Below are 27912 nucleotides of genomic sequence, written 5' to 3'. Positions count from 1 at the left end.
CAAGAGGCATTCGATTTGATTATTTTATGTTAAAGAAGTTTATCTGAAGTTTGTCACACAACTAGAACCTAAGCCATATTTATTTTAGAATCTGGGGTATTCTCATAGCGAAAATGGCCTTATTTGGAAAAATTACGTATAGCGAAAAAAGCTAATTTAGTCAATTTTCAAAGCCTAGCGACACACCCTTCCGCACAAGAGGCATTCGATTTGATTCTTTTATGTTAAAGAAGTTTACCTGAAGTTTTCCACAAAACTAGAACCTAATCCTTTTTTATTTTAGAATCTGGGGTATTCTCATATCGAAAATGGCCTTATTTGGAAAAATTACGTATAGCGAAAAAAGCTAATTTAGTCTATTTTCAAAGCCTAGCAGCACACCCTTCCGCACAAGAGGCATTCGATTTGATTCTTTTATGTTAAAGAAGTTTACCTGAAGTTTGCCACACAACTAGAACCTAAGCCTTTTTCATTTTAGAATCTGGGGTATTCTCATAGCGAAAATGGCCTTATTTGGAAAAATTACGTATAGCTAAAAAAGCTAATTTAGTTAATTTTTAAAGCCTAGCAACACACCCTTCCGCACAAGAGGCATTCGATTTGATTCTTTTATGTTAAAGAAGTTTACCTGAAGTTTGCCACACAACTAGAACCTAAGCCTTTTTCATTTTAGAATCTGGGGTATTCTCATAGCGAAAATGGCCTTATTTGGGAAAATTACGTATAGCGAAAAAAGCTAATTTAGTCAAATTTCAAAGCCTAGCAGCACACCCTTCCGCACAAGAGGCATTCGATTTGATTCTTTTATGTTAAAGAAGTTTACCTGAAGTTTGCCACACAACTAGAAGCTAAGCCTTTTTTATTTTAGAATCTACGTTATTCTTATGGCGAAAATGGCCTTATTTTGAAAAATTACGTATAGCAAAAAAAGCTAATTTAGTCAATTTTCAAAGCCTAGCATCACACCCTTCCGCACAAGACGCATTCGATTTGATTATTTCATGTTAAAGAGGTTTACCTGATGTTTGCCACACAACTAGAACCTAAGCCTTTTTTATTTTATAATCTGGGGTATTCTCATAGCGAAAATGACCTTATTTGGAAAATTACGTATAGCGAAAAAAGCTAATTTAGTCAATTTTCAAAGCCTAGCAGCACACCCTTCCGCACGAGAGGCATTCGATTTGATTCTTTTATGTTGAAGAAGTTAACCTGAAGTTTTCCACACAACTAGAACCTAAGCCTTTTTTATTTTAGAATCTGGGGTATTCTCTTAGCGAAAATGGCCTTATTTGGAAAAATTAGGTATAGCGAAAAAAGCTAATTTAGTCAATTTTCAAAGCCTAGCAGCACACCCTTCCGCACAAGAGGCATTCGATTTGATTATTTCACGTTGAAGAGGTTTACCTGAAGTTTTTCCTACAACTAGAACCTAAGCCTTTTTTATTTTATAATCTACGTTATTCTTATGGCGAAAATGGCCTTAATTGGAAAAACTACGTATAGCGAAAAAAGAAAATTTAGTCATTTTTCAAAGCCTAGCAGCACACTCATCCGCACAAGAGGCATTCGATTTGATTCTTTTATGTTAAAGAAGTTTACCTGATGTTTGCCACACAACTAGAACCTAAGCCTTTTTTATTTTAGAATCTGGGGTATTCTCATAGCGAAAATGACCTTATTTGGAAAATTACGTATAGCGAAAAAAGCTAATTTAGTCAATTTTCAAAGCCTAGCAGCACACCCTTCCGCACGAGAGGCATTTGATTTGATTCTTTTATGTTGAAGAAGTTAACCTGAAGTTTTCCACACAACTAGAACCTAAGCCTTTTTTATTTTAGAATCTGGGGTATTCTCGTAGCGAAAATGGCCTTATTTGGAAAAATTACGTATAGCGAAAAAAGCTAATTTAGTCAATTTTCAAAGCCGAGCTGCACACCCTTCCGCACAAGAGGCATTCGATTTGATTATTTCACGTTAAAGAGGTTTACCTGAAATTTTTCCGACAACTAGAACCTAACCTTTTTTTATTTTAGAATTTACGTTATTCTTATGGCGAAAATGGCCTTATTTTGAAAAATTACGTATAGCGAAAAAAGCTAATTTAGTCAATTTCCAAAGCCTAGCAGCACACCCTTCCGCACAAGACGCATTCGATTTGATTATTTCATGTTAAAGAAGTTTACCTGAAGTTTGCCACACAACTAGAAGCTAAGCCTTTTTTATTTTAGAATCTGGGGTATTCTCATAGCGAAAATGGCCTTATTTGGAAAAATTACATATAGCGAAATAAGCTTATTTAGTCAATTTTCAAAGCCTAGCAGCACACCCTTCCGCACAAGAGGCATTCGATTTGATTATTTCACGTTAAAGAAGTTTACCTGAAGTTTTTCCTACAACTAGAACCTAAGCCTTTTTTATTTTAGAATCTACGTTATTCTTATGGCGAAAATGGCCTTATTTTGAAAAATAACGTATAGCGAAATAAGCTTATTTAGTCAATTTTCAAAGCCTAGCAGCACACCCTTCCGCACAAGACGCATTCGATTTGATTATTTCACGTAAAAGAGGTTTACCTGAAGTTTTTCCTACAACTAGAACCTAAGCTTTTTTCATTTTAGAATCTACGTTATTCTTATGGCGAAAATGGCCTTATTTTGAAAAACTACGTATAGCGAAAAAAGCTAATTTAGTCAATTTCCAAAGCCTAGCAGCACACCCTTCCGCACAAGACGCATTCGATTTGATTATTTCATGTTAAAGAGGTTTACCTGAAGTTTGCCACACAACTAGAAGCTAAGCCTTTTTTATTTTAGAATCTGGGGTATTCTCATAGCGAAAATGGCCTTATTTGGAAAAATTACATATAGCGAAATAAGCTTATTTAGTCAATTTTCAAAGCCTAGCAGCACACCCTTCCGCACAAGAGGCATTCGATTTGATTATTTCACGTTAAAGAAGTTTACCTGAAGTTTTTCATACAACTACAACCTAAGCCTTTTTTATTTTAGAATCTACGTTATTCTTATGGCGAAAATGGCCTTATTTTGAAAAATAACGTATAGCGAAATAAGCTTATTTAGTCAATTTTCAAAGCCTAGCAGCACACCCTTCCGCACAAGACGCATTCGATTTGATTATTTCACGTAAAAGAGGTTTACCTGAAGTTTTTCCTACAACTAGAACCTAAGCCTTTTTTATTTTAGAATCTACGTTATTCTTATGGCGAAAATGGCCTTATTTTGAAAAATTACGTATAGCGAAAAAAGCTAATTTAGTCAATTTCCAAAGCCTAGCAGCACACCCTTCCGCACAAGACGCATTCGATTTGATTATTTCATGTTAAAGAGGTTTACCTGAAGTTTGCCACACAACTAGAAGCTAAGTCTTTTTTATTTTAGAATCTGGGGTATTCTCATAGCGAAAATGGCCTTATTTGGAAAAATTACATATAGCGAAATAAGCTTATTTAGTCAATTTTCAAAGCCTAGCAGCACACCCTTCCGCACAAGAGGCATTCGATTTGATTATTTCACGTTAAAGAAGTTTACCTGAAGTTTTTCCTACAACTAGAACCTAAGCCTTTTTTATTTTAGAATCTACGTTATTCTTATGGCGAAAATGGCCTTATTTTGAAAAATAACGTATAGCGAAATAAGCTTATTTAGTCAATTTTCAAAGCCTAGCAGCACACCCTTCCGCACAAGACGCATTCGATTTGATTATTTCACGTAAAAGAGGTTTACCTGAAGTTTTTCCTACAACTAGAACCTAAGCCTTTTTTATTTTAGAATCTACGTTATTCTTATGGCGAAAATGGCCTTATTTTGAAAAATTACGTATAGCGAAAAAAGCTAATTTAGTCAATTTCCAAAGCCTAGCAGCACACCCTTCCGCACAAGACGCATTCGATTTGATTATTTCATGTTAAAAAGGTTTACCTGAAGTTTGCCACACAACTAGAAGCTAAGCCTTTTTTATTTTAGAATCTGGGGTATTCTCATAGCGAAAATGGCCTTATTTGGAAAAATTACATATAGCGAAATAAGCTTATTTAGTTAATTTTCAAAGCCTAGCAGCACACCCTTCCGCACAAGAGGCATTCGATTTGATTATTTCTAGTTAAAGAGGTTTACCTGAAGTTTTTCCTACAACTAGAACCTAAGCCTTTTTCATTTTAGAATCTACGTTATTCTTATGGCGAAAATGGCCTTATTTTGAAAAATTACGTATAGCGAAATAAGCTTATTTAGTCAATTTTCAAAGCCTAGCAGCACACCCTTCCGCACAAGAGGCATTCGATTTGATTATTTCACGTTAAAGAGGTTTACCTAAAGTTTTTCCTACAACTAGAACCTAAGCCTTTTTTATTTTAGAATCTACGTTATTCTTATGGCGAAAATGGCCTTATTTTGAAAAAATTACGTATAGCGAAAAAAGCTAATTTAGTCAATTTCCAAAGCCTAGCAGCACACCCTTCCGCACAAGACGCATTCGATTTGATTATTTCATGTAAAAGAGGTTTACCTGAAGTTTGCCACACAACTAGAAGCTAAGCCTTTTTTACTTTAGAATCTACGTTATTCTTATGGCGAAAATGGCCTTATTTTAAAAAATTACGTATAGCGAAAAAAGCTAATTTAGTCAATTTCCAAAGCCTAGCAGCACACCCTTCCGCACAAGACGCATTCGATTTGATTATTTCATGTTAAAGAGGTTTACCTGAAGTTTGCCACACAACTAGAACCTAAGCCTTTTTTATTTTAGAATCTGGGGTATTCTCATAGCGAAAATGGCCTTATTTGGGAAAATTACGTATAGCGAAATAGCTAATTTAGTCAAATTTCAAAGCCTAGAGCACACCCTTCCGAACAAGAAGCATTCAATTTGAATATTTAATATTAAAAAGGTTTACCTGAAGTTTTTCACACAACTAGAACCTAAGCCTTTTTATCTAAGGTATTCTCATAGCGAAAATGGCCCTATTTGGAAAAAATTAAGCATATCGAAAGAATTTAATTTATTCATTCAATTTTCAAGATTAAGCAATAAACATGAAATTTCACACTTTTCAAATCCCAAAACTATGTCAAGGAGAGTGAGGCATAATTGTTTAATATTAATAAGGTGTAATATATACATTACGCTTCATAATGATTGAATTGCTGGCAAAAATTGCTCCTATGTGTGCTCAATTGCTGTGAATACCATATTCGAAGTTCAATAGTTTAAATCAGGGGTCGGCAATCTACGGCCCGCGTGAAGGATCCGGCCCGCGTAGTAATATAATCCGTACCGCGACGCTTAACTGAATTATAGTAACAAAACAGATGTTTTGACGATAGACGACAGAATTTATTGTGAGACACGTGTAGACTAAAGTATATTATAACCTAACACCGACACGCGTAGACTAAATTATATTTCAACCTAACAAGTATATAATTCACAATTACTTTAATGAGTCTATAAGGTAATCATATTTAGTTATATGGTAACAAAACGCAGAAAAGTTTATGTTAAGTGCAAAGTGTTCAATGGCGCAGAGAAAAATATCAAATGGCATTTTTTGAAATGCAATGCATTGAGGAAATAAATCTATATTCTATTCGAGAGATGTATCACTGCTTGATTTTTATTATAAGTAGTTCCATCCGTTCGGTTTTTAAATTTCCAAAAATGTGTGCGCCTCGCCAATGACTTGCAACCCTTAATTTTGGCCCGCGAGCGACAAAAGATTGCCGACCCCTGGTTTAAATGGTATTATAAAATTGAAATATGTTTGATTTGGAACATATCGAAGCATCTGATAATTATGCAATATTACAACACTGCAATATAAAACACATAAAATAACACAGTCTTGAAAGAATTCTCCAGACTTCATGTTGCAACATTCAACTGTTACCCCAGTTTGGGAGGTTTAGGGGGTGCTGTCACTTACCCAAGGTGAGCCCCCGGGCTAGTGGAGGAATGGAGGTGCCTTAAGACTCAATTCTCTACTGGCACCTCAAGCAACAGTAAAGCCACGACCCATTCCTGACGTTGACTCGATTTCTAAAAATAATTATCTTGTGAAAGGTTCAGTAATTCAAATACAAAAATTATCTGGTGGACTAATATTGTCGAGGGTATGCAACTGACCAGGATTTTTATCCATATATTTCTGTTAATTAAAGGGAAATCAAAATTCATACCTCATGTATTGGGATTTTGGTGAAAAACTGACTGGGCGTGCCAAATACTCTCCACATACACCTCTAATTTTGTAACAATAATAACTTTCAAATCAAGTCTAGCAGCCTAATATTGTTAATATTACCTACTATAACCAACCAGTAAAGGCTTACAACGATAATAGGTAAGACATCAGCAGGGGTACACAATAGCATTAAGTTTTCGAATTCAAAAATGTTTTCCAAACTGAATAATCAAATCGAATGCCTCCTGTGCGGAAGGGTGTGCTGCTAGGCTTTGAAAATTGACTAAATTAGCTTTTTTCGCTATACGTAATTTTTCAAAATAAGGCCATTTTCGCCATAAGAATAACGTAGATTCTAAAATAAAAAAGGCTTAGTTTCTAGTTGTGTGGAAAACTTCAAGTAATCTTCTTTAATGGAAAATAATCGAATCGAATGCCTCTTGTGCGGAAGGGTGTGCTGCTAGGCTTTCAAAATTGACTAAATTAGCTTTTTTCGCTATGCGTAAATTTTCAAAATAAGGCCATTTTCGCCGTAAGAATAACGTAGATTTTAAAACAAAAAAGGCTTAGATTCTAGTTGTGTGGAAAACTTCAGGTAAACCTCTTTAACATGAAATAATCAAATCGAATGCCTCTTGTGCGGAAGGGTGTGCTGCTAGGCTTTGAAAATTGACTAAATTAGCTTTTTTTGCTATACGTAATTTTTCAAAATAAGGCCATTTTCGCCGTAAGAATAACGTAGATTCTAAAACAAAAAAGGCTTAGGTTCTAGTTGTGTGGAAAACTTCAGGTAATCTTCTTTAATGGGAAATAATCAAATCGAATGCCTCTTGTGCGGAAGGGTGTGCTGCTAGGCTTTCAAAATTGACTAAATTAGCTTTTTTCGCTATGCGTAATTTTTCTAATTAGGGCCATTTTCGCCATGAGAAAAACGTAGATTCTAAAATAAAAAAGGCTTAGGTTCTAGTTGTGTGGAAAACTTCAGGTAAACCTCTTTAACATGAAATAATCAAATCGAATGCCTCTTGTGCGGAAGGGTGTGCTGCTAGGCTTTGAAAATTGACTAAATTAGCTTTTTTGGCTATACGTAATTTTTCAAAATAAGGCCATTTTCGCCATAAGAATAACGTAGATTCTAAAATAAAAAAGGCTTAGGTTCTAGTTGTGTGAAAAACTTCAGAAAAACCTCTTTAACGTGAAATAATCAAATCGAATGCCTCTTGTGCGGAAGAGTGTGCTGCTAGGCTTTGAAAATGGACTACATTAGCTTTTTTCGCTATACCTAATATTTCCAAATAAGGCCATTTTCGCTATGAGAATACCCCAGATTCTAAAATAAAAAAAGCTTAGGTTCTAGTTGTGTGAAAAACTTCTGGTAATCTTCTTTAATGGGAAATAATCAAACCGAATGCCTCTTGTGGGGAAGGGTGTGCAGCTGGGCTTTGAAAATTGACTAAATTATCTTTTGTCGATATACGTATTTTTTTCAAACAAGGCCATATTCGCTATGAGAATACCCTTGATTTTAAAATGAAAAAGGCTTAGGTTCTAGTTGAGTGAAAAACTTCAGGTAAACCTCTTTAATAACAAATAATGAAATCGAATGTCTTTTGTGCAGAAGGGTGTGTTGCTGGACTTTGAAAATTGACTAGATTCAACTTTTTTCGTTATACGTAATTTTTCCAAATAAGGTCATTTTCGCTATGAGAAAAACGTAGATTCTAAAATAAAAAAAAAGACTTAGGTTCTAGTTGTGGGAAAAAATTAACATAAACCTCTTTATTAATAAATAATGAAATCGAATGCCTCTCCCGCGGAAGGGATTTTTGCTTGGATTTGAAATTATCTGGCTTATCTGCTTTTTCGAAGTAAGTTAAATAAAATTCGTTTCCCCTTATTTTTGTTTTTTCATTCCTTTTCAAGCTTTTATTATTTATTTTTTTGCTATATAATTGTTATTTTTGCTAAATTATAAACATATTTCCCATAATAGTATGCTAATTTCGTTTATCTTCATTTTTTCGGGTGTAGATTCTGACACGCCTCCATTTCTGCCATAAATATTAACCTTTCCGCTTCGCCGCACACAAAGGTCAAAATGCTACTAGCTTCACAGTGGTTACTTTACCATTGCAAAATTTTCGGGACTATTTTAAGAGTGTTTTTGCGATTTGGTGCCTGTAAAATGGGGTATGTGTTTCAAACCATCATTATGATTCATCGCATACAACAATCTGTTTTTTAAAAGACCGGTAAAGAATTTTAGCATAGTCTATCACACCTATTTCTACACTAACGAATAGAGTTCAAAAACGCGAAAACGAGGTAATGTTTACGACCACGCTTAAAAATCTGTCTGAGTGAGGAAAGTGTCTGAGAGGACGCGAAAAGGGAGCATTGTTACGTACCTTTTTGCATCTTGTTGATTGGCTAATGTCACGAAGTAAACAAGGAAGTTGATGCCCGGGGAAGGGTCCATAGGATAAGACAGTGTTTTCCAACCCGAGGTCTCAAATGCTCGGGGAAAGGTCCATACGAAATACTAAAAATAAAACCGAGAACACCGTAAGCTTTGTTTTATGATGGTCGCCACCGATTGAAAACGCTTGCTTTTTCAGACATTGCAAATCGCAAAAATTTTGGGTGCTACCGCAGTATACGTAGTACGTACCCGGGCATTTTCCCTTAGGATTCTTTGCTTTACTGCCTCCACATTGGTACCTACATACTGGAGCGCCGTTAGTGTTCTACGAACAGCTCAGATTTGTCGACTTCACAAAAATACCAATCAAAACAAAATATAATCGGGTACTTTACCGCGCATTTTTGTATCCACGGATTATCATGATATTTTCTGAGTAGTATTGCTTTTATTTCTTTAACACAACCGCAGATTAAAATGATCACAATTAAATGGGTCTTACTACTTACTGAATACAGCGCGAAACACCGCAAAGAGCGCAAAACAGCGCGAAACAGCGCAAAAGAGCGCGAAACAGCGCAAAATAGCGCGAAACAGCGCAAAAAAGAGGAAAACAGCGCGAAACAGAAGGAAACCAGCGCAAAACAGAGGGAAACAGCGCAAAACAGGAGACGCAGTCATTACCATCTCCTGCCACGAAAGAACCACGGCGCCTCTCGCCATGGTTTTATGGCGCTATTTCCGGCATATTTACAAGGTTTTGTACCGGATTATAGGTCATCATGCGAAATTTTATCTACCTTTTTGGTGCTCCAGAAGTATGTGCAGCAATATGTCGCACAACCTGAATCCGCTACACACACACACACACATACTATTTTCAGGTTGTGCGCCATCTTGGTGCACATACTTCTGGAGGTCCCTTTTTACCTAACCCTAACCCTAAAGCCAACCATATCCATATGGAAAATGTTCTAAATTATGGTACCCAAAATGTGTCACCAGCAGGGGCAGACCTGCCATTACAGCATTACTGGCTACATACGTTGGTTTGTGTTTTTAATTTGCTGCCGTGGTACTCCAACTCAAAACAAGGTGCCCCGAACTCATTGCAAAATTTTTTTCTGCTTCACCCTGTTTCCCTCTGTTTTGCGCTCTTTCGCGCTGTTTCCGCACTGTTTTGCGCAGTTTCCCTCTGTTTTGCGCTGTTTCGCGCTGTTTTGCGCTGTTTTGCGCTCTTTGCGGTGTTTCGCGCTGTATTCAGTAAGTAGTAAGACCGCAATTAAATTAATAATAATAAAGCAAGGCGATGAATATGTAAAAATACATTTTTAATAAGTACTAAATCAAGTTGTACTTTCTGGAAATTGCTAGCGGATAGTAAGATTTTTCTAACAGCGATAACAAATTCGCAAAATCGCAAAAAATATGTATCAAAACTGAATATAATCGGACAATATATTCTCTTAAACAATATTTTGTTAACAGATTGCCGTGGCATTTTAAAGAAGCAATGCTTTCATATTGTCGTAAGTCAACGCAGCCGCGAGTTATCACAAACACAATTAAATTAAAACAGGAAAAAATAAATTAAAACTTCTCGTCGTTGCCATGAAAGGCCATCATACACTAAAAAGTCGGCTCTTTTAACGAACACGTATTTGCGGCGAAGTTCCAATTTTGAAATTCGTTAAAATTCTGTTGTGTTTGGTTTTATTGCTTCTTCACACAGAGTATGGTTGCAATAAACGCACCTTGAGTCCGCAAAGATTTTTGCCGGTGAGAAAATAGTCCGCGACCAAAAAAGGTTGGAAAACGCGAAGTCAGTTTGGGAGTCAGTCAGTCAGCTGGTTTACATCAGCTCAGTCTGTCAGTCGGTTTAAAGACTTTTCACCCTACAGATTGTTGTGGCATAGGACAATTTGAGTTCTAATTTCGATTTTCGTACGTCTGAGAGTTGTTTGAAAATAAGACCACACTGCCATACCTATGTACCAAGGGAATCAGAATAAAATGATTGGAAGTCTAACTGAAAATGTGACTATGATTCAACTCTAAACTATATTTAATTGAATTTATTTTTAGGTTCTACATTTTTGGTAGCTCTGGTCTTAATAAAATGGATGGAGCAATAACTTTTGAAGAGACTGATCGTGATCAAAATGCTTCTAATCAAAAGGAGGGTTTTCATGTATACAGGATGCGATGGTTTATTCTTACTACTTTAGGAATATTGAATATATCGAATGCTCTGCAATGGCTTTCTTTTGCTCCTGTAGCCTATACAACAGCAGGTTTCTACCAAACTGATCTTGACACCGTCAATATGCTATCTGTTGTTTATATGATAACTGCAATTCCATGTGGTTTTATAGCAACTTGGCTTCTTGATACTTTTGGTTTACGGGGATCCATTGTCATGGCAGCTTGGTTAAACTTTCTAGGATCGGCAATAAGAATTGTTAGTGCCATTGACGGTATATCTGATGATGCCAGAATTCCATTAGTGTTTTTTGGAACTGTTTTAGCTGCTTTGGCTCAACCATTCATGCTATTCGCACCCACAAAATTGGCTGCGCTTTGGTTTCCCGATGATCAAAGAGCAACAGCAAACATGTTAGCGACGATGTGTAACCCACTTGGAATCATGCTCGCATATATTCTATCACCTTTGCTTGCACCAGGAGAAGAAAAAATGCTTTTTATGTTGGCAATAGAAAGTATCCCCGGTATTCTTGCTGTATTAATGGCAACCTTTGGTATTTGCAGTAACAGGCCTCCAACTCCTCCATCAGCCAGTGCTGAAACTGCTTCTGAACCATTTTTAACAGGACTGAAGAAGCTTGTCAAAAATCCCTCATATTGGCTTCTTGCATGGGCGATTGGAGGAGGAATAGCGCTCTTCAGTACCTTAACAACATTACTTCCCCAGATGCTATGTCCATGGGGATATGATGATAATTTCACTGGAGTTGTTTGTGTGTCTTCACTCATTGGAGCAGGATTAGTGGGAGCTGCAATTGCTGGATTAGTTGTTGATAAAACAAAACGTTACATGGAAGTTACGAAAGTCTGTTTTGCCGTTGCCTCATTAACATTGATTGCTTTTTCGATTGTGCACAATCGTCCTGACATGTGGGTAGGAATTGCAATTACATGCGGTTTATTTGGATTTTTTGGGCTTCCTGTATATCCGGTAGGAAATGAGCTTTCCGTCGAGACAACCTATCCCTGTGGTGAAGCAACTAGCTCTGGTATGCTGTTCATATTTGGTCAATTACAAAGTATTGTTCTTGTAATATCCCTTAGTGCAATTGGATCTGACATACCTGAGGATAAACTGGTCAATTCCAAATGTAACACTAACAGCAAATACAAGGTGGAAGTCAAGGATTTGGCAATCTCAACTTATGTACTCACAGGATATGCCATACTCGTCATGCTTGTATTTGTGCTTGTGTTTCGCACAAAATACCGGCGCCTTGAAGCAGAGAAAGAACACTTTGAACCAATTGATCTTAATAGCCCTACAAGCAAAGAACCCCTTGTGGATGATGTTTAAGCCAAAATTTAGTTGTTCAAAACTTTATATTCAAGAGCTGCCTACTGAACTTGATAATTTCACTATAATATTGAAATCGTGAAGAGATGTTCACTGCACTATTTTCTATTGTTTTTTTCTTTTATATCTTTTGTTGAGCTACCCAGTAGTTTTCGTATTTAATCAGGAAGTTTGTCATTCGTTTTATAATAATGAGCGTAAGATGAAGTAGCATGATTTACACATCTTTTTGTAAGATCCTCTATATTCAATCTTGCATGAATTGATTTTAGGCAATATGTGGACTGTTTTTCTCCTGCAATTTAAATGTTGAAATTGAAATAAATTACGCAAATTTTAGTCATATATCAGAAATTTCTAAGATTGATCAATGTCCATTCAAAAGGTTTATGTTCTAAATCCACATAATTATCTGTATAAATGTGAATATTGCATTATTTTGTTTTAATAACCTGAGAAATCATCAAAATGTGATATAATTAGTATTTGTATGGAAATAAGTTGATTTCATTCGACATTTAGAATTTTATGATCAATCATTTTATAATCAATCACGTCTTCAATTAAAGTCTATTACATTATACCAGGAAAGGCTGAATGTGATTATGTAAAATTATTATTTTTAGCAATCATTTTTATAACAATTTTTTCAACCTATGTGAGCAATAAATGTTAAAATCATTAAGCTCATAAACCTGATCAAATATATGCCAGAATCGATTTTATTTTGATAAATATAATAAACATGTTTGTAATTATATCAATTTCCTGAATGCTGATTTCACGTATTGCTCATAATTTATACGTGAAGTTCCTTTTTCAGGCAAATATCGTAAGCAAATTGTAGTTGTATGTTTTTGTTATTACACTGCATTTGTTTTCATCCACAGCCCAACTGAAGCCTTGCCTATTGCCAGTAATATCTATTTTTCTTCAAGCTATGTTGTATAGGGATGTCCATAGTTAAAATCTAAACACTTTCAAATTAATGATAATGTAAAAGATGAATTTAATTTTTACATATCACTATAAAATAGGACTTATTGTAAACAAGTTGAATGTTTTACTTTTAGCTGTTTGTCTGTATTTAGAATTCTAAAATATGAATACTTATAATTTCCTTGCCTCTGACCTTTGGAAGTTCAAAATGAAAACCCTCACTTAAATATATTTTAAAAGATCAAACCCATTTGTGTTTTTAAACATGTTATTATAAGTTGAGATTGATAGATATGGCCAAATTTTCTTACTCTTACTTCGGTACTATTCATTCTGTTCCTACAATTACATTTTTTTCTTCAATTACTGTGATTTTTGCTGCATATTCACTAATATTATCAAAATATTAGACTAGTTTTATAAAATTAAATTACCCAATTCCAAAATTTTTCTGACCGATTCCTTATTCCGAACTCAATGCGTTTTATTATTACCGATATTTACTATTTAAGTTGTAATTGCATGCCATGATCTTCTTCATTATTATATTCAAGTGTGTTTTTGATATTGCAAATTGGTAAATTAAAATGAATGCAAAATAGTATATGTAGTAAGTGCGATGGAATTTGTAATGGGGTTACTTCAAATAGCTTTTGCAATATTTTTTATCACCAAGATGCTAACTTCAGATATCAGAGTCGAAAGAACACTCGATAAGCAAATGGATTATTCTTCTTACATTTATATGACTAACGTTACACTATATTTGTGATGCTGTTCAAGTCGAGCTTGGAGGCGCAGTTCTTAACACTTCATGGCGGCTTCTGCCATGGTTTTATGGCGCTATTACCAGTATATTCACAAAGTCATGTACCGGATTTTAGTTTATCATGCGGAATTATATGTATTTAAACCTGAAACCTAACCCCAAACCCCCCAAACCCATCAAAAAATGTTCCAATTTCCCAAAAGTTTGTCACCATCAGGGTCCTGTCATTACGCACCATGGTTTTTAATTCGCTGCCGTGATACCCCGCCTCATGCCATTAGTTTATGGCAGATAAAAAGTCAGCCGCCATGGGTTTTGACCTGAGTGGACATGGTTTTGCGGCAGCTTCAGACGCCACAAAATACTTACCGTAAAACTGCACTTGCATATAAGGAGTGGGAAAAAGCAAAGTCATATCACACATGCATGTACATATCACACATTGAAAGAAATATTGGTTAACTGCTTAAACTCAATCAGATATGATAGCCCCATGTGATTAGGCCTTCTTGACCTCCTCCCTTTCCGAGTATAAAGTGACTGGCGAGTGATATTAGGAAGTCTTCTAGAGAGACAACAAGCCCATTGTAAATAAATCGATAAAACACTGATATAACTTTCAGAAATATTATATATTTTTACAAAGTAGAAAAAGTACTTTTTTTCTTGAGAAATAAAAGAAAAACGCTTTCAATATTCAACACAGTGAACAAAAAAAAATTAACCAACAAACGAACTGGAATTAAAAGGGAGGATGCAAAAATTAACGATACAAAGGAAAATGGAAATCAGGATGAAATACTAAGAAGAAAACAGTGCTAGTTTGTTTAAAGGGTTGTTTAATATTACTTGGTCCTTTGGCATTATTTGTTGTCAATGTTATTCTTGACTAAGATATAGAAAAATTGATATTAAGGCCTCGTTATTAATCACAATGAAAGAGATTAGTTGGCATCATGTTACATCAAATTAAATTGACCAACTTGCTCAAAGATCTGAAAAAAGTGCCCAATTAGTTTAAGCTTTATAGATTGAATCAATGATGTCTCTTCAAACTGGGGGTCGCGAAAGGGCTAAATAGGGTTGCGGTAACACCTATTTCGACACTGACTATGTTAAAAGAAAAAGATCTGAAAACAGTACCTTCACCGTAATAGAGCCAAATTCGATAATTTGTGCAAGTCTCATTAAAGGCATTGTCAATTTTATTAATTTTTTTTTAAACATTTTCTGTATTTTCAAATTTTACTTTATTTTTATTTTAGTTCTGTGTGGGTCACGAAAAATTTCGTCCGTGCCAAGTGGGTGGAGATAAAAAAGTTTGAACAACACTGGATTAAATGAACCCTCAAAGCATATACCGGTAGATCAACAATCATTAACCCTATCCTATATTGCCTAACAACCCAACATTGAGTTTAATGCTTACATGATTCAAAGATTGAATTTCACTTTTACCTCTGGGAGATAGATATTATATGACTCAAGCAAATGTACCACCACGTATGGGCCACAGATAGTTAATGCAGATGTGGCACCTTATATTCTAGGGCCACAGTTAGTGGAACACAATGCATAGCTGGGTTAACAACACACAGCTGCATTGTGTTATAGAAACAATAATTGTGCTATGATGTCATTCAGATAGGGTATAGCATTTATCTTACATTGCTAAACTAAGACATCTGCCATGTAAATGAAATTGGCAGGCTTTATAAATAATTAATTTGAAATTTCCATAAAGCAACATCACTACTGATGAATAATTCAGTTTGTACTATGAAATGGATTCAGACGTATGTTGTCTGCTGTTAGCATGAACAGAAACTTATATTATGAATTGGTGAGATATTATATACTGAACTATAGTTGTCTATACAGAGAATAGTTTTGAACATTCACTAATAATTTGTTTGTGACAGCTCAACCATTAGTTTAATATATAAGCACTAAAAGATTTGTTAAAAGAGCGAATTCTGTGACCAAATGATTTATTGAACTAACAAATTTTCTTGTGTGTGTGCGAGGTTAGGGTTAGGCCATAATTTTATTCCGATTTCCTTTATTCTAGTTCTATTAAGAGTTCAGCGACTGTCTGTGTTAGCCAAGTAAATATACCCCGTGTCCATAGGGGTCAATCTCTTTATACAAATTGGTGTAAAATAAGCGAACAAAATTAGTTACCACCATATTAGTACACATACTTCTAGAGCGCCAATTTTTCGAAAGATTTGAATATAGTGGTTATAGGATAGCAATTTTTAATCAATGACTATTATTTTCATGCTAACTTTCAGCTTATTTTCATTTAAAACAAAAAATCAATATAGTGTACTTTGAATAGAAATACTTTACAATGATAAATATAAGCACACATTTTAACACTATGCATGGAGAAAAATAAGTGAGGATGCAATCAGAAATTAAAGTAATAATATTGACAACTGAAATATAAGTAGCTCAAAGAAACAACCAAGAACCTTCTATTGTATTGTATTGTGCCATGTAGTAAATATTTAATAAAGCAAAATGGAAAACCCGTAGTTTAAACTTATTAGTAAATTTAGGGATGGTACTTGGGAGAAATGAGTTCAATGGAGGTCATTTTATCTGAATTGGCCCACATATTGATTGTAGATATTGGCATAGATACTCCAATATCCAATGGCATAGACACACATCTGAATGGAATGACAATTTTTTTTTTCAAGCTACGTAAATAGGCTACTGATTTTATTCGTCCAATACATGACCAAATGTGGCCATTGACCATTCGGCCAGATTGAGTGAATTTGACTTTAGGAATTTGCTGTGGGGTAATTGTGAGACCAGATGGTTGAGAAGTCTTGATATAAAAGTAATATTTATCGTTGAATAGCCCAGAAATTTGAAAAAAATTGTCATCAAATTTGTGTAACATCATAACACACCATCAAAGTATTTAATACCAGCCTGAAACAATTATACCAATTTTTCTTTTTTGAATTAAATATTAAAAAAATCAGGCCATAAAATAACAAAGGAAATTCTCTGGATGCTTCCTCTCGTTTTTTTTATCAGAACGATGAAATAAGCGCGAATAATAACTTTTGCACAAGGAAAAGCTATAGATCAATATGTAGACTACCACTAAGAAATAGTGTAAATAATAAAATTCAAAAATTAAAATATTTTTTCGATAATAAAAAGAGATAAGAGTAATATGAGTCAGTAAACTAACTACTGGTAGGCATGTCTACAAAAATAAAATTTGAGGGAAAAATATTAAAAAAATCAAAACCTTTAAAAAAATATACATTTGAGCCCATAGTCTTATAATAATACTATAAGTATTCAGAGTTTATGCTGCAAAGCTGACATACTTAAAATAGGATGTTACCTGTAGTTAATTTGACGTATTTGCCATGATTTTAATTCAAAAGGATGGTATTTGAACTCACAGAATTTAACCAATAGTATGTATGTTTTTACAAAATTGTCCAGTGCAAAATTTTTCAATTAAAATGCGATGAAACGTATAAAAAACACTCGGTAATATCGATATATATAGATTTGATGAATTTTGAAATGTCGCGAACGACTTATCCTGTTTAAATGAAGGGGCCCACGTCACTTTGACATCACAGCCAATCAACAATATAGTGCAATGCTAGTAGAAACTACCATAAATCGTTTTGACACACTCAAAGTAACGACATTCATTTCAGCTAACTTTCCAACATTTCAATTACTTTGGTTTTAGCGTTTTTAGCTTCTGCGTATTGAAGAAGGTTATCGCCCATTACTTCATGAAGTGCTTTCGCAAGAATCGTCGTTTCTCGTTTCAAACTCATGGCGTGTTTTTCTGACATTAAACTGAGAAGTACAGGTAGTACGTGTCTCTCCACTGCTTGAGGTTTCTTCACACTGACAGTTGTTACTAATTCTGTAAATGATCGGATTTAGATTATTCACAATTTTAAAACAAATATACTGGAATAGGATAGAATTTTGGTACTCCCGTGGTATGTGTACCAGCCTACCAGGTTAGGGTAAGGCCATAATTCTATTCCGATTTTCCTTATTTTAATTCTATTGAGAGCTTGGGGACTGTTTGTGTTAGCCAAGTGAATATATCCCTGCCCATAGGTTTCAGTCCCTTCACACAACTTGATGTAAAGTAGGCGAACAAAAGGAGTTACCTCCATATTGGTACCCAACAGTTACGTGAACTACCTACCCTACGAACCCAAGTTATCATCAGTCAGTAATCATCTTCAATGGGATTTGTAGCTTCTTACATACTGTTGGATAAAAGCAAATCGAAAAAGCCACAAAATATCAGCGGACGTAATAGCATATTTTAACACATTCTTTGAGTTTGTTTTTCATAAAGATCTTGCCTATTGTACATATAGTAATACGAACCTGCCAGTTTCTCTATGCATACTTGCTTTGTTTTACCAGGTGAATACATCGCACATGTAGCAAATTGTTGAAGAAGTTGCATGTGATCTAGAAAAACAAAATACAGTTGGAATACTGTTTTTCCAATCTGAACAAAAAAAAAATAATCTAAAAAATACTTTCCCATATGCACGCAATAGGTGGAAAAAGCTGAAAGCAACCAGTCAGTAGTTTTGTGACCCACCCAGCAATGGCGAAAAATCTAGCCAAAACTGTTCTCACGGCGCATAATAATTTAGAAGCGCAGGGTAGCAGTGTCAAGCATGTTCCTGATGCTCAGCAAAATGTGTTCACAGCCAAAATTGATCAAAACATTTGCTTCCACTTAAGAAAGTGGCTCGGCGGTGTGGCACATCAACCAGAGCATTAGGAATATGCTCGCCGCCGCACCTTCTGATTACTCTGCATGGGTTCGCAGGTTTGAATCGCATGCAGGGTTATTTATGTGCATAGGTTTCCTGGACTCCTCGTAGGGTGGTTCACGTAACCACTGTCCATGCATCTGAAAACAATTAACTGGCTAACTAATCCCATACCGGACATGGACTGGTAACCAGACGAGAGGCCGTGGTTCTGCATATAATTGAGCCATCTTATCGGCTTTCCTCTCCCCCAGGATAAATATGTAAATCCTATCCTAACTCAAACTAACCAACCAAACATGTTACTATAACGAGTTATTTTTTTCATACTTTGCCAAATCGCTCATCAATCGAGAGCCATTCTACAAATACAACCAAATCATCTATATTTCCTTCTCTCACAAAATAAAGTATAAAAACCCAAACTATTCATATCCCATATCATACCTATATGCTCCAACATTTGATTAACGGATTTCAGAGCAAGTCTTGCAGTGTTCTGGTGTTTTGAAACAAGTAATCGACAGACAGACGGCACAAGATCAGAAGGTGGAAGCTGATTTCCAAGATCAGGAATAATTTTTAACAAAGTTTCCAAACCAAGGGCATTAAGCTTGGAATTTGATGTAACTAACAATGATCGTAATCCGTCCATAATCTGAAATATTAAATGATAATTATGTAATTAATTAATAGTAATTACTGTATATTTGGAGGAAACATGAGGCAAGAGTCGCAAGACTAATACTTTCCAAAAAATCAGTAATACTGATATCAACGACAATTAGGCTAAGAAAAATATTAATTGATAAGAGGCAATTTATTATTAGTAATTACTGTATATTTGGGGAAACTTCAGGCAAGATTAATATTTTCAAAGAATCAGTAATACTGGTATCAACGTCAATTAGTCCAAGAAAAATATTAATAATTGATAATAGATTATTAATTACCGTAATAGTAATTACTGTATATTTGGGGGAAACTTTAAGCAAGATTATTAATTTGAAAAAAAATCAGTAATACTGGTACAAATGACAATTATTCTACGAAAATATTGTTTGATAATTAGGTAAATAATTAATAGTAATTACTGCATATTTGGGGAAAACTTCAGGCAAGATTGATAAATTCAAAAAAATCAGTAATACTGGTATCAACGACAATTGATAAAAGAAATTTTTAAATTTCAATATCATTTCAAAGATGGTCAAGCTAACTTTAGTAGTCGAATTCTCAGATTCTACTGGACCCTTATTATAAATTTCTAAATGTAGGGAATCTGAATTTTTAACTAAACTACCGGTAATGAAAAGCTTGAAAACACAAAAACTTTCTGAGTTAAATAGGAATAACATAATCCACTTCCAGGAAATAATTTATATCTTGTTTTGCCTGAAGAAGTTGAGACTAATGTGTATGTGTAATGAAAGCTAACGAATATACGCGTTAATTCACAGAAAAAGATGTTATTCGAAAATCTGAGTTGTAATTATTGTCAATGTCAATAGCTGCCAATATGAAATACTAATTCAATGTAATCGTGTATATGCAATCAGTCTTATTACTCACTGAGTATTGAAATAAGAAAATAAAAATGGAAATCTAATATAAATACCTTGACAATATTCTCCTCGACTAGAGGACGATTTTTCACAACTTTCTCTTCCAGTTCTCTCAAACCTTCTTTTCTAGCAGGTACATCACCCTCTGTTAGTTTCTTGCACATCACCCTTATCTCTTCTTGATCCTAAATGGCATCAAAATAGGATGAAAATTTAGTTCACTTGTAGGCCATGGGTATTCGTAAACATTTTGTATGAGTGCCCACTTTATACCAGATTATCTCAAACTGGGCCCCCTGGGGGCCATGGAGTTTCCTCAGGGGGACCCGAGCGTCAAGTATCATTCCCGATGAGACGTTGACTTCATTAATTTAAAGCAAATTTACTGTCATTTGTTTAATTCTTTGACAATAATTTACTCTTTTACTTTCGTTTGTGGGCGTATTATCATGAAACATGGTACATAAAGTCAATGTTAGAAATGCCCTAAAAGCGAAACTAGGTATTTTAATATATAAGAGGATTGCTGGACTCCCCTCCGCCTTAGGGTGGTCCACATAACCACTGGTCAATTATGGCTAACCGGATGAGAGGTCGTAGTTCGTCCTCTGATTAAGCCCTGTTATCGGCTTTTTTCTCCCCCGGGATAAATATGCCGATCCTATTCCATCATTTACGAATTCCAGTTGATTTTTTATTTCTGTTCTTTCACAATATAATATTGTTACAGATAATTTCTATTTACAGAAATACATTCAGATATTTTAAATAGCTGTCAGTATGAAGTATTTATTCTGATTAAGATCATTTGGTAAAGTAGATTCAGTAATACAAACCTGATCATTAAAAATTGATTTAGCTGGTGTGCCTCGTCTCGAATTCGAAGAGATTTGAGGAAGTCTCTCAGCTGTTACTGAACTTCCCACAGTTCTACTCAAACCGCGAGTGGAACCATTTCTTCTCACTCCACTTCCTTGGTTTCTCGTACCAGCTGAGCCTATTGATCCGATACCCTGTAAGAATTTTTTAAATTTAGTTAATATACAGCAAACTTATGATATTTCACACAGCAGAATTGAAGTTTACCGATATATCTCACTTTTAGATACAGATTTGTGACCTTGCTTCCAAAATTCAGTTGAAAATGGGTGAATTTCGGAAATTTTTTGACAATGTATTTACCGGTATATGTTTTTTCACGGTGAAGCCCCACTGCTAGTTAAAAAGCTATTATAGTTTTGTAAGACCTGTATCTTTCTGATTTGACATTGCCTACGCAATTTATACCACACTGGGTGAGGTGGTGGACATAGGATTCAAAACAGAGATTTTACCCTAGAATGCCATCACTGTTTAAGTCCAACGCTGAAGTTAATTAATTAATTAAAGTAATTAGAAGCTTTATTACTAAAAGTATATTGTAATGTATTTCTCCGCTCTATGCCCATTAATTTAAGTCAGGACGTCAAACTTTCTACTTTATACCTAAAAGTCATTAAAAACATTCCAATATTTATGTACACATAGTAAATACCCCCATAATAATAATTTTATCGCTACCCACATCCGTACTCACAGTCGTTTAATTTTATTACATTTACGAAGTTTATTGCTATTTATGTAAAACTATAATATTCGTTTACCCTCGTTTTAATGTTCTGTACAGCGTCTTTAACATCTTGAGCTTGCTTTTGGTTTAGGTATTTGTCGACGCACTTGTCAAAATCTGGATGCGTCATCAATTCTTGCAAAATACAACGACCATGATAACGAGTTGCTTGCGATGGATCAGAAATAAATGAAGCAGTCTGGAAAGAAAGATTTTAATTATATTTACTGCTGCAATGAAGGTTTTTTTATTGTCATTGCTGTACAGTGCTTTTGTGAGGAAGTCTTACCTTATTGAGACAAATAAAATTTATGAAAGCATGATGTAAAACATTTAAACTATTTCCGATTCCACATTGCTTGGCTAATTTATTACACCCTTGGAGTCATGGCCTGGAGTTTTAAATAATGTTGAAGGGGGTGGGAAATGAAAAGGGGAGGAATGCCAAAAAAAAAACATTATACACTGAAAGGTTGAAATAATTAGTAACAAGGTATTAATAGACATAGCACAAATATTAACTGTAACAAAGTTTCTCTATGTGCTAATTAGCAATGAAGTTTAAATTTTTATGCAACAAAAAAAATTCTCGTTCGAAAAAGTAGGAGCGGAATATCTCGGCCAATATTGCTAAAATAGCCGACAGAAATAAATGGTCTTACCGCTGGTAAAATTCTGTCTGTAATATCCTTCACTCCACTAAGAGCTTTTCCAGGTTTTATTCTTTCAACGAGTAATGAAACAAACTGAGATACTAAATCTCTGACGCTGTTGTTACGATTACTGAAAAATAAATAAATTTGCCAAAATTTAGTTTCCATAACATAATAAACGATAAATACAAAAATCCGCAAAAAAACTTAAAATTGACTGCCATACCTCCCCCCAGCAGTAAGAAGTGCATTTAGAACTTTGACAGCAGTACAGTTGCCTACAAGGTACTGGAAAGCTTTTAAAATTTCTTCTTGCATAAAAGCACCAGTGTTTCGTCCGTGACATAATACAAGAGACTTTGTGGTCAACTGTAAAAGTGAATAAAGATTATTACCTATTTGTCATAATTCGAGCAAGACGCAAAAATGACATTACATTATAAGCAGAGATGAATACGTTGTTTTAATCAGGGCTGTAGAGCTAGTTAGAAATCACATTCGCTCCATCTCGTATCCAGATCTATAGCCATTGATAGATAATTTTGATAAGAAAACCGTCATACAACATCAGCACAAATTTATAAATTAATTTTTAAAATTTTGAATATACAAATATAACTTAAAGCTATAAATTGATTATTAGAAACCAAATTTAAAAAAAAATAAAGGGATATTTTCATTATTTGTGTATGGCATTATAAAATTACAGCTGGGAAAAAATAATTAGATGATGACTAGGAGCTGGTGCCTCTGAAATTTCTCTAGTAGCACCGGCGCCAGCTTCATATGGTAAGCTTGGCTATAGCTCCAACGAAATGCCATAGCTTCTCGGTTCTATTCCCATTCAAATGACCTTCTTTGTCATTAAGCTTCCATTTAATTTTTATCTGTATTTAGTGAAAACAATAAAACTAGGACTTGACTATGAATCTGGACAATTCAATACAAGTTATAATAGTAGTAGTCAAATTATGATAATCTTATCCATGGCCTTGCTTAATTAAAGCCAGTCTATTGAAATGTAAAAATAGTGAGAAAAAATACTGTTCGCTGTTCATACCTCAATATCTGTGTCGATTACTGGTTTTCTTAAATGCACATAAATATCAGTCAAACATACGACGGCAGCTCTCGATACTTGAGAACGAAGATTTGCAACCTGAAAACATATAGGATGAACAAAATGAAGACTAACAGACAGTATTAGAGTAAATAAAAAAAAATTACTCCTCCTGATTCAAAAAGTTATCAGAATTATCATAAAGCGATGGAATGGTAACCAAGATTGCTAAGCTCTGTTACATGAACCAGCATTCCAGCAAGATTTTGACCTGCAAATCCATGCAGCGTGTCACAGCGTAATTGCAAGAATATTTCTAGGATAGGAATCACCCATTTATCACGAAGGAAAGGAATGCTGATAAGGCAGCTCAGTCATATGGTGAACCACGGCCCGAGCCCATTTTCAAGTCGTTGGTATGGGATTAGTTAGCCAGTTATATGTTTCAGATACATTGACTAGATCAGCACTGGCTAAGAGGTGTCCAACTATCTTCTTGTACATATTTATTCATACAGGATTCGAACCTGCAAACCCATGCAGGCAATCAGAGGTGAGGTGGCCAGCGGATTCCTAGCACTTAGCATGATTCGCCACACCGTCTAGCTTAATATGGTGTGCTAAACTGTAGAGTCATTGTTTAAGTGAAACACCTTGTGACACAAAGAGTCTGACAATCCTAAAATATTATATTTTTTCATGTAGGGACAGACAAAAGCCAAAGTATAGTTTTCAGTAATGGGATAGCAAGCTTATTCTTACACTTGACATACAAGGTACATTTCCTTATTATATTATATGTTCTTTCTTTTCAAGACAATAAATTACTCTTACATTTGTGCATAACACGACAAATACTTCATGCATTCTCGATCCTAAGACATCTTGATGGAAATTTGCTAATCTTCGTAATGTATGAATGTGATTATAAATTCCTTCCCAATCCTCAGAAGTAGCTGTTTGCATTTTGGTTATGGCCTCATTCAACATTGTCTCTGGATTTGAGCATGGCAGTACGTCAGTCGTTGTTCTTGATGAACCTGATATGATCAATGTTGATTTAATTTTCATATCAATAACCAAAATAAAAATGTTAAAAGTCAAAATAGAACAATGAAAGTATAAATAAAGACCAAATGGAATATTAAAAGCCAAAATATAATATCAAAAGCCATTATAGAATATTAAAAGCCAAATTAGAATATTAAAAGCCAAAATAGAACATTGAAAGTCAACATTACATGCCAAATGGGAAAGATCCTGGCATTTCCAATGAACATACTAATTCGCTGCATTATAATATCTGAGCTTTGTGCCAAGCAAAATATGAAAGCTGTAAATAAAAAAAACACTATACTTGATTCTCTGCTTCCTGATTTTTTTGGAGGAGAAACTTTAGTTGACGTCGGTGAACGAGTTTTTCTATGGAAAAAGAAAAATTGATTGAGTTAAAAAAAATCAGTATTTGGCAACATGCAAGTTCTTCAAAATTACCAAATTTTTTTGAGAAGGAATATTGTATCAGTGCAGGAATATTGTACCTTGTTGATATCACAGCTAAAATTCTTAGTTTTAAACCCTTTGCGTACTACCTTAACCAAAGATGTGAAAAATTGCATAGGCAATGCCAAATGGAAAAATTTCGCTCCTTCCAAAATAGTATCAGGAGCTCCTTATTTAGTGTCTTGTTTTGAGTGATGGCATGAAAGCAACATATAAAATAATGGTAAAAATACAAAGATTATAATTGAAATGCATTTTGTGCTTCTTACCGGAGCTTAGACTTCAATGGTTGTTGCAGGTTGGATGTTGATAAATTAGTAGGTGATGATTTGCTTTCATTATTTGTGCCATGAGAGAAATCACTCGCTAGTAAATCTTCATTAGAACCTGAAAAAATGGTAAAAAAAAAGAAATTTAATTATATATTTTGTTACTAAAAAATTTGAAAAAAAAAGTTTTTCTTACCACGATTTCTTGATTTTCCTTTTTTCGTTTTCTGGAATTTTTCCAAATCTTCTTTCTTACTAAACTGCTTTGCGAGTAACGAAGCCGACAAAGGTACGGATTCTCTTTGTTTCGATTCCTCATGTGTAACATCAGATGATGTAATAGGCTGTTGAACAGCTTTTCCGTAAACAGCATCTATGACAAAGGGAATTGTTGTTATCAAATCGGTCTAAAATAATAACTGATTATTCGAAAGCAAAATAGTGGGAAAATACATAAATAAACAAATTTTGGTTAGTTTCATAATTATACCATTATATTGTTTGAATTCGTGCTATTTCTTAGTATTACCGGTAATTTTGGTGTAAAAAAAATTTATGCATTTTCAGTATTTCGTTCAGTTTTTATAGTATTTAAACAATTTTAATCATTTATAGATCCAAAAATATTTTTTATTTAAATTAGAAATTCAGAAATAGCATCCTCGCATCACAGCGCAAAATGGATGAAGGCTAAGTAGTTAGTCCCACAGTAACCAAATCGATGGAATATGTTTGAATACATTTTGTTGTAAAAATGTTAGCCACTTTATGAAATAAGGAAAATTTTATTAGCATATTTCTATGAACGTATCATATCATTGATATCGATATTGTTGTCTATCTATCGTTCAATACCGGCTTTATAAAGAAAACAATAGTCTAGTCACAGCTGATGTCTTTCAACTATATTGGAAGCTTATATATAAGAGTTTGTCCAACAAATAACAAAACTTGGCAATGGATAATATATACATTGTTGACTTAATTTATGTTTATTTCCAATAGCCAAGTACAAAGTCACGTTCCAAAACACAGAAAATGAAGAGAAACAACTATACAAAGACATTATTAATAAACTTCTGTAGGTTATTCATATGGCTGTTTATTTTAAGTTTCATGGAATATACATACATATTTCAAGTATTAGACTGAATTTTGGGCTGTAAATCCATCAGAGGAAATTTGCAAAAATTAAATCTGAAAGAAGGCACAATAGGGTGTAGCCAAAATATTTAGGGTGCAATGCTAACAAATGTAACAAAATAAAGTGAATGATATATTTTCACAAGAAGGGTATTTTCTTCCAATAAGGGTGTAAACACCATAAGCCGTAAAATTGTTGAAAAGTTGAGAGCTGATGGTTTGTGAATACATACTAAATATGTACGCCCAAAAACATCCTCTAATTTGTCCAAAAAGAAAGATTGTAAGCATGCTAGCAACCAATCTTCACATAATAGGCTATATATATACTAACCTGGTGGATATTGATGAAGTGAATCATTGCTATTTGACCACTGCAAACTGTCTTTACTTGGAGTTGGAGAATAATCGGGAACTTCAGAGAGATTCGTTGAGCTGGTATCACGAATGGCTTTAAGAAAATAAAAAGTATCTCATATCAAAACTTAGTTTCTCCAATCAGTCTGGGGAGAACTCGGCAGTGAGAAAAATATTGAAAGCAATGTCCAGACATAAAAAAAGATATTAATCATAAGGATGCAGTGTATTTGGATCAGTAGAGACATATTTTTCCTAAACAAAACAAAAATAAAGCTTAAATAAATAAATTTTTTCAAAATATATATCAAAGTTAACTTCTGTTTTTTTTTTAAAAGTGTGCTAGCATTCCTCACATAATAATGCATATTAAAACAATCTCCCCAACTCTATCTATGGTTTACCACACATAATGCAAATTATAAAATCATAATCATATTACATTTGAGTTGATGCCAATAATCACCCACAAGGTAACTTAAAAAAAAACACTCCTCACGCATTCATGAAATTGAATGAGAGTACTAAAACACCATTAGTAAAAAAAACAGAGACAGAATTTGTGGAATTTGGACAAAAAACAAACAAATAGAATTTTTGAAAAAAAAAAAAAAAGAGCATGTTTGGTTGTTCTTGAGATGTTGCTAAACAGGGTTGATTTATCAATGAATTACACATGGCCAATGAATATTATTTCTCAATAAAAAGTTAACTCATTTTTTTCAATATTGGCGGTTATTTGTTTATATATTATAAAACCACACCCTGACCAGTGCAGTAACCGTGAACTATGTATCGTTATGCAGCAGATGGGTCTCAAATACTCCTTCGGACACTCCTATATTTCAAGTACTTTATTTATGTGCACAACAAAAGGTGTAATGGATAAATATGGTAGATTATTATTATTATATACATAATAGATTATTTGTAATGTCATACCTCGCCCCGTTACGTTGAAATCTTCATCTGGGTCTGTTGTTCCTAAATTGAAAATCATATTCAATTTGGGAAAAAAGAAAAAAGCATTGTGCTTAAAAGTATTCAGCAG

General features: G+C 34.3%; 2 protein-coding genes across 7 annotated transcripts in view; one reads left to right on the top strand and one right to left on the bottom strand.

Annotated features, from left to right (window-relative positions):
- Positions 1-10681: 10681 nt before the first annotated feature.
- LOC120331342 (solute carrier family 49 member A3-like) lies at positions 10682-13727 on the top strand. The gene has a single exon (XM_078113666.1). The coding sequence runs from the start codon at positions 10744-10746 to the stop codon at positions 12184-12186; it is 1443 nt and encodes a 480-aa protein (XP_077969792.1). The 5' UTR covers positions 10682-10743; the 3' UTR covers positions 12187-13727.
- Positions 13728-14507: 780 nt separating this feature from the next.
- Positions 14508-27912, bottom strand: part of LOC120331339 (TOG array regulator of axonemal microtubules protein 1-like) — a 46998-nt gene continuing 33593 nt past the window's right edge. For all 6 annotated transcript variants that reach the window (XM_039398414.2, XM_078113613.1, XM_078113609.1 and 3 more), the window contains 15 exons: positions 27804-27845; positions 26839-26955; positions 25558-25734; positions 25362-25479; positions 24947-25011; positions 24424-24629; positions 23590-23688; positions 22756-22898; positions 22539-22659; positions 21911-22075; positions 21104-21280; positions 20321-20452; positions 19150-19360; positions 18302-18388; positions 14508-17819 (listed from right to left, as the gene is read on the bottom strand). In XM_039398414.2, coding sequence (XP_039254348.2) covers positions 17602-17819; positions 18302-18388; positions 19150-19360; positions 20321-20452; positions 21104-21280; positions 21911-22075; positions 22539-22659; positions 22756-22898; positions 23590-23688; positions 24424-24629; positions 24947-25011; positions 25362-25479; positions 25558-25734; positions 26839-26955; positions 27804-27845 — 2078 coding nt within the window. In that variant the 3' untranslated portion in view covers positions 14508-17601. The remainder of the gene's footprint in view (positions 17820-18301; positions 18389-19149; positions 19361-20320; positions 20453-21103; positions 21281-21910; positions 22076-22538; positions 22660-22755; positions 22899-23589; positions 23689-24423; positions 24630-24946; positions 25012-25361; positions 25480-25557; positions 25735-26838; positions 26956-27803; positions 27846-27912) is intronic.

The sequence above is a fragment of the Styela clava genome, chromosome 6 (genome assembly GCF_964204865.1).
Source record: "Styela clava chromosome 6, kaStyClav1.hap1.2, whole genome shotgun sequence".
Lineage (NCBI taxonomy): Eukaryota > Metazoa > Chordata > Ascidiacea > Stolidobranchia > Styelidae > Styela > Styela clava.
Note: the sequence above shows the minus strand (reverse complement) of the source record. Positions and strands in the feature narration are given on the sequence as shown.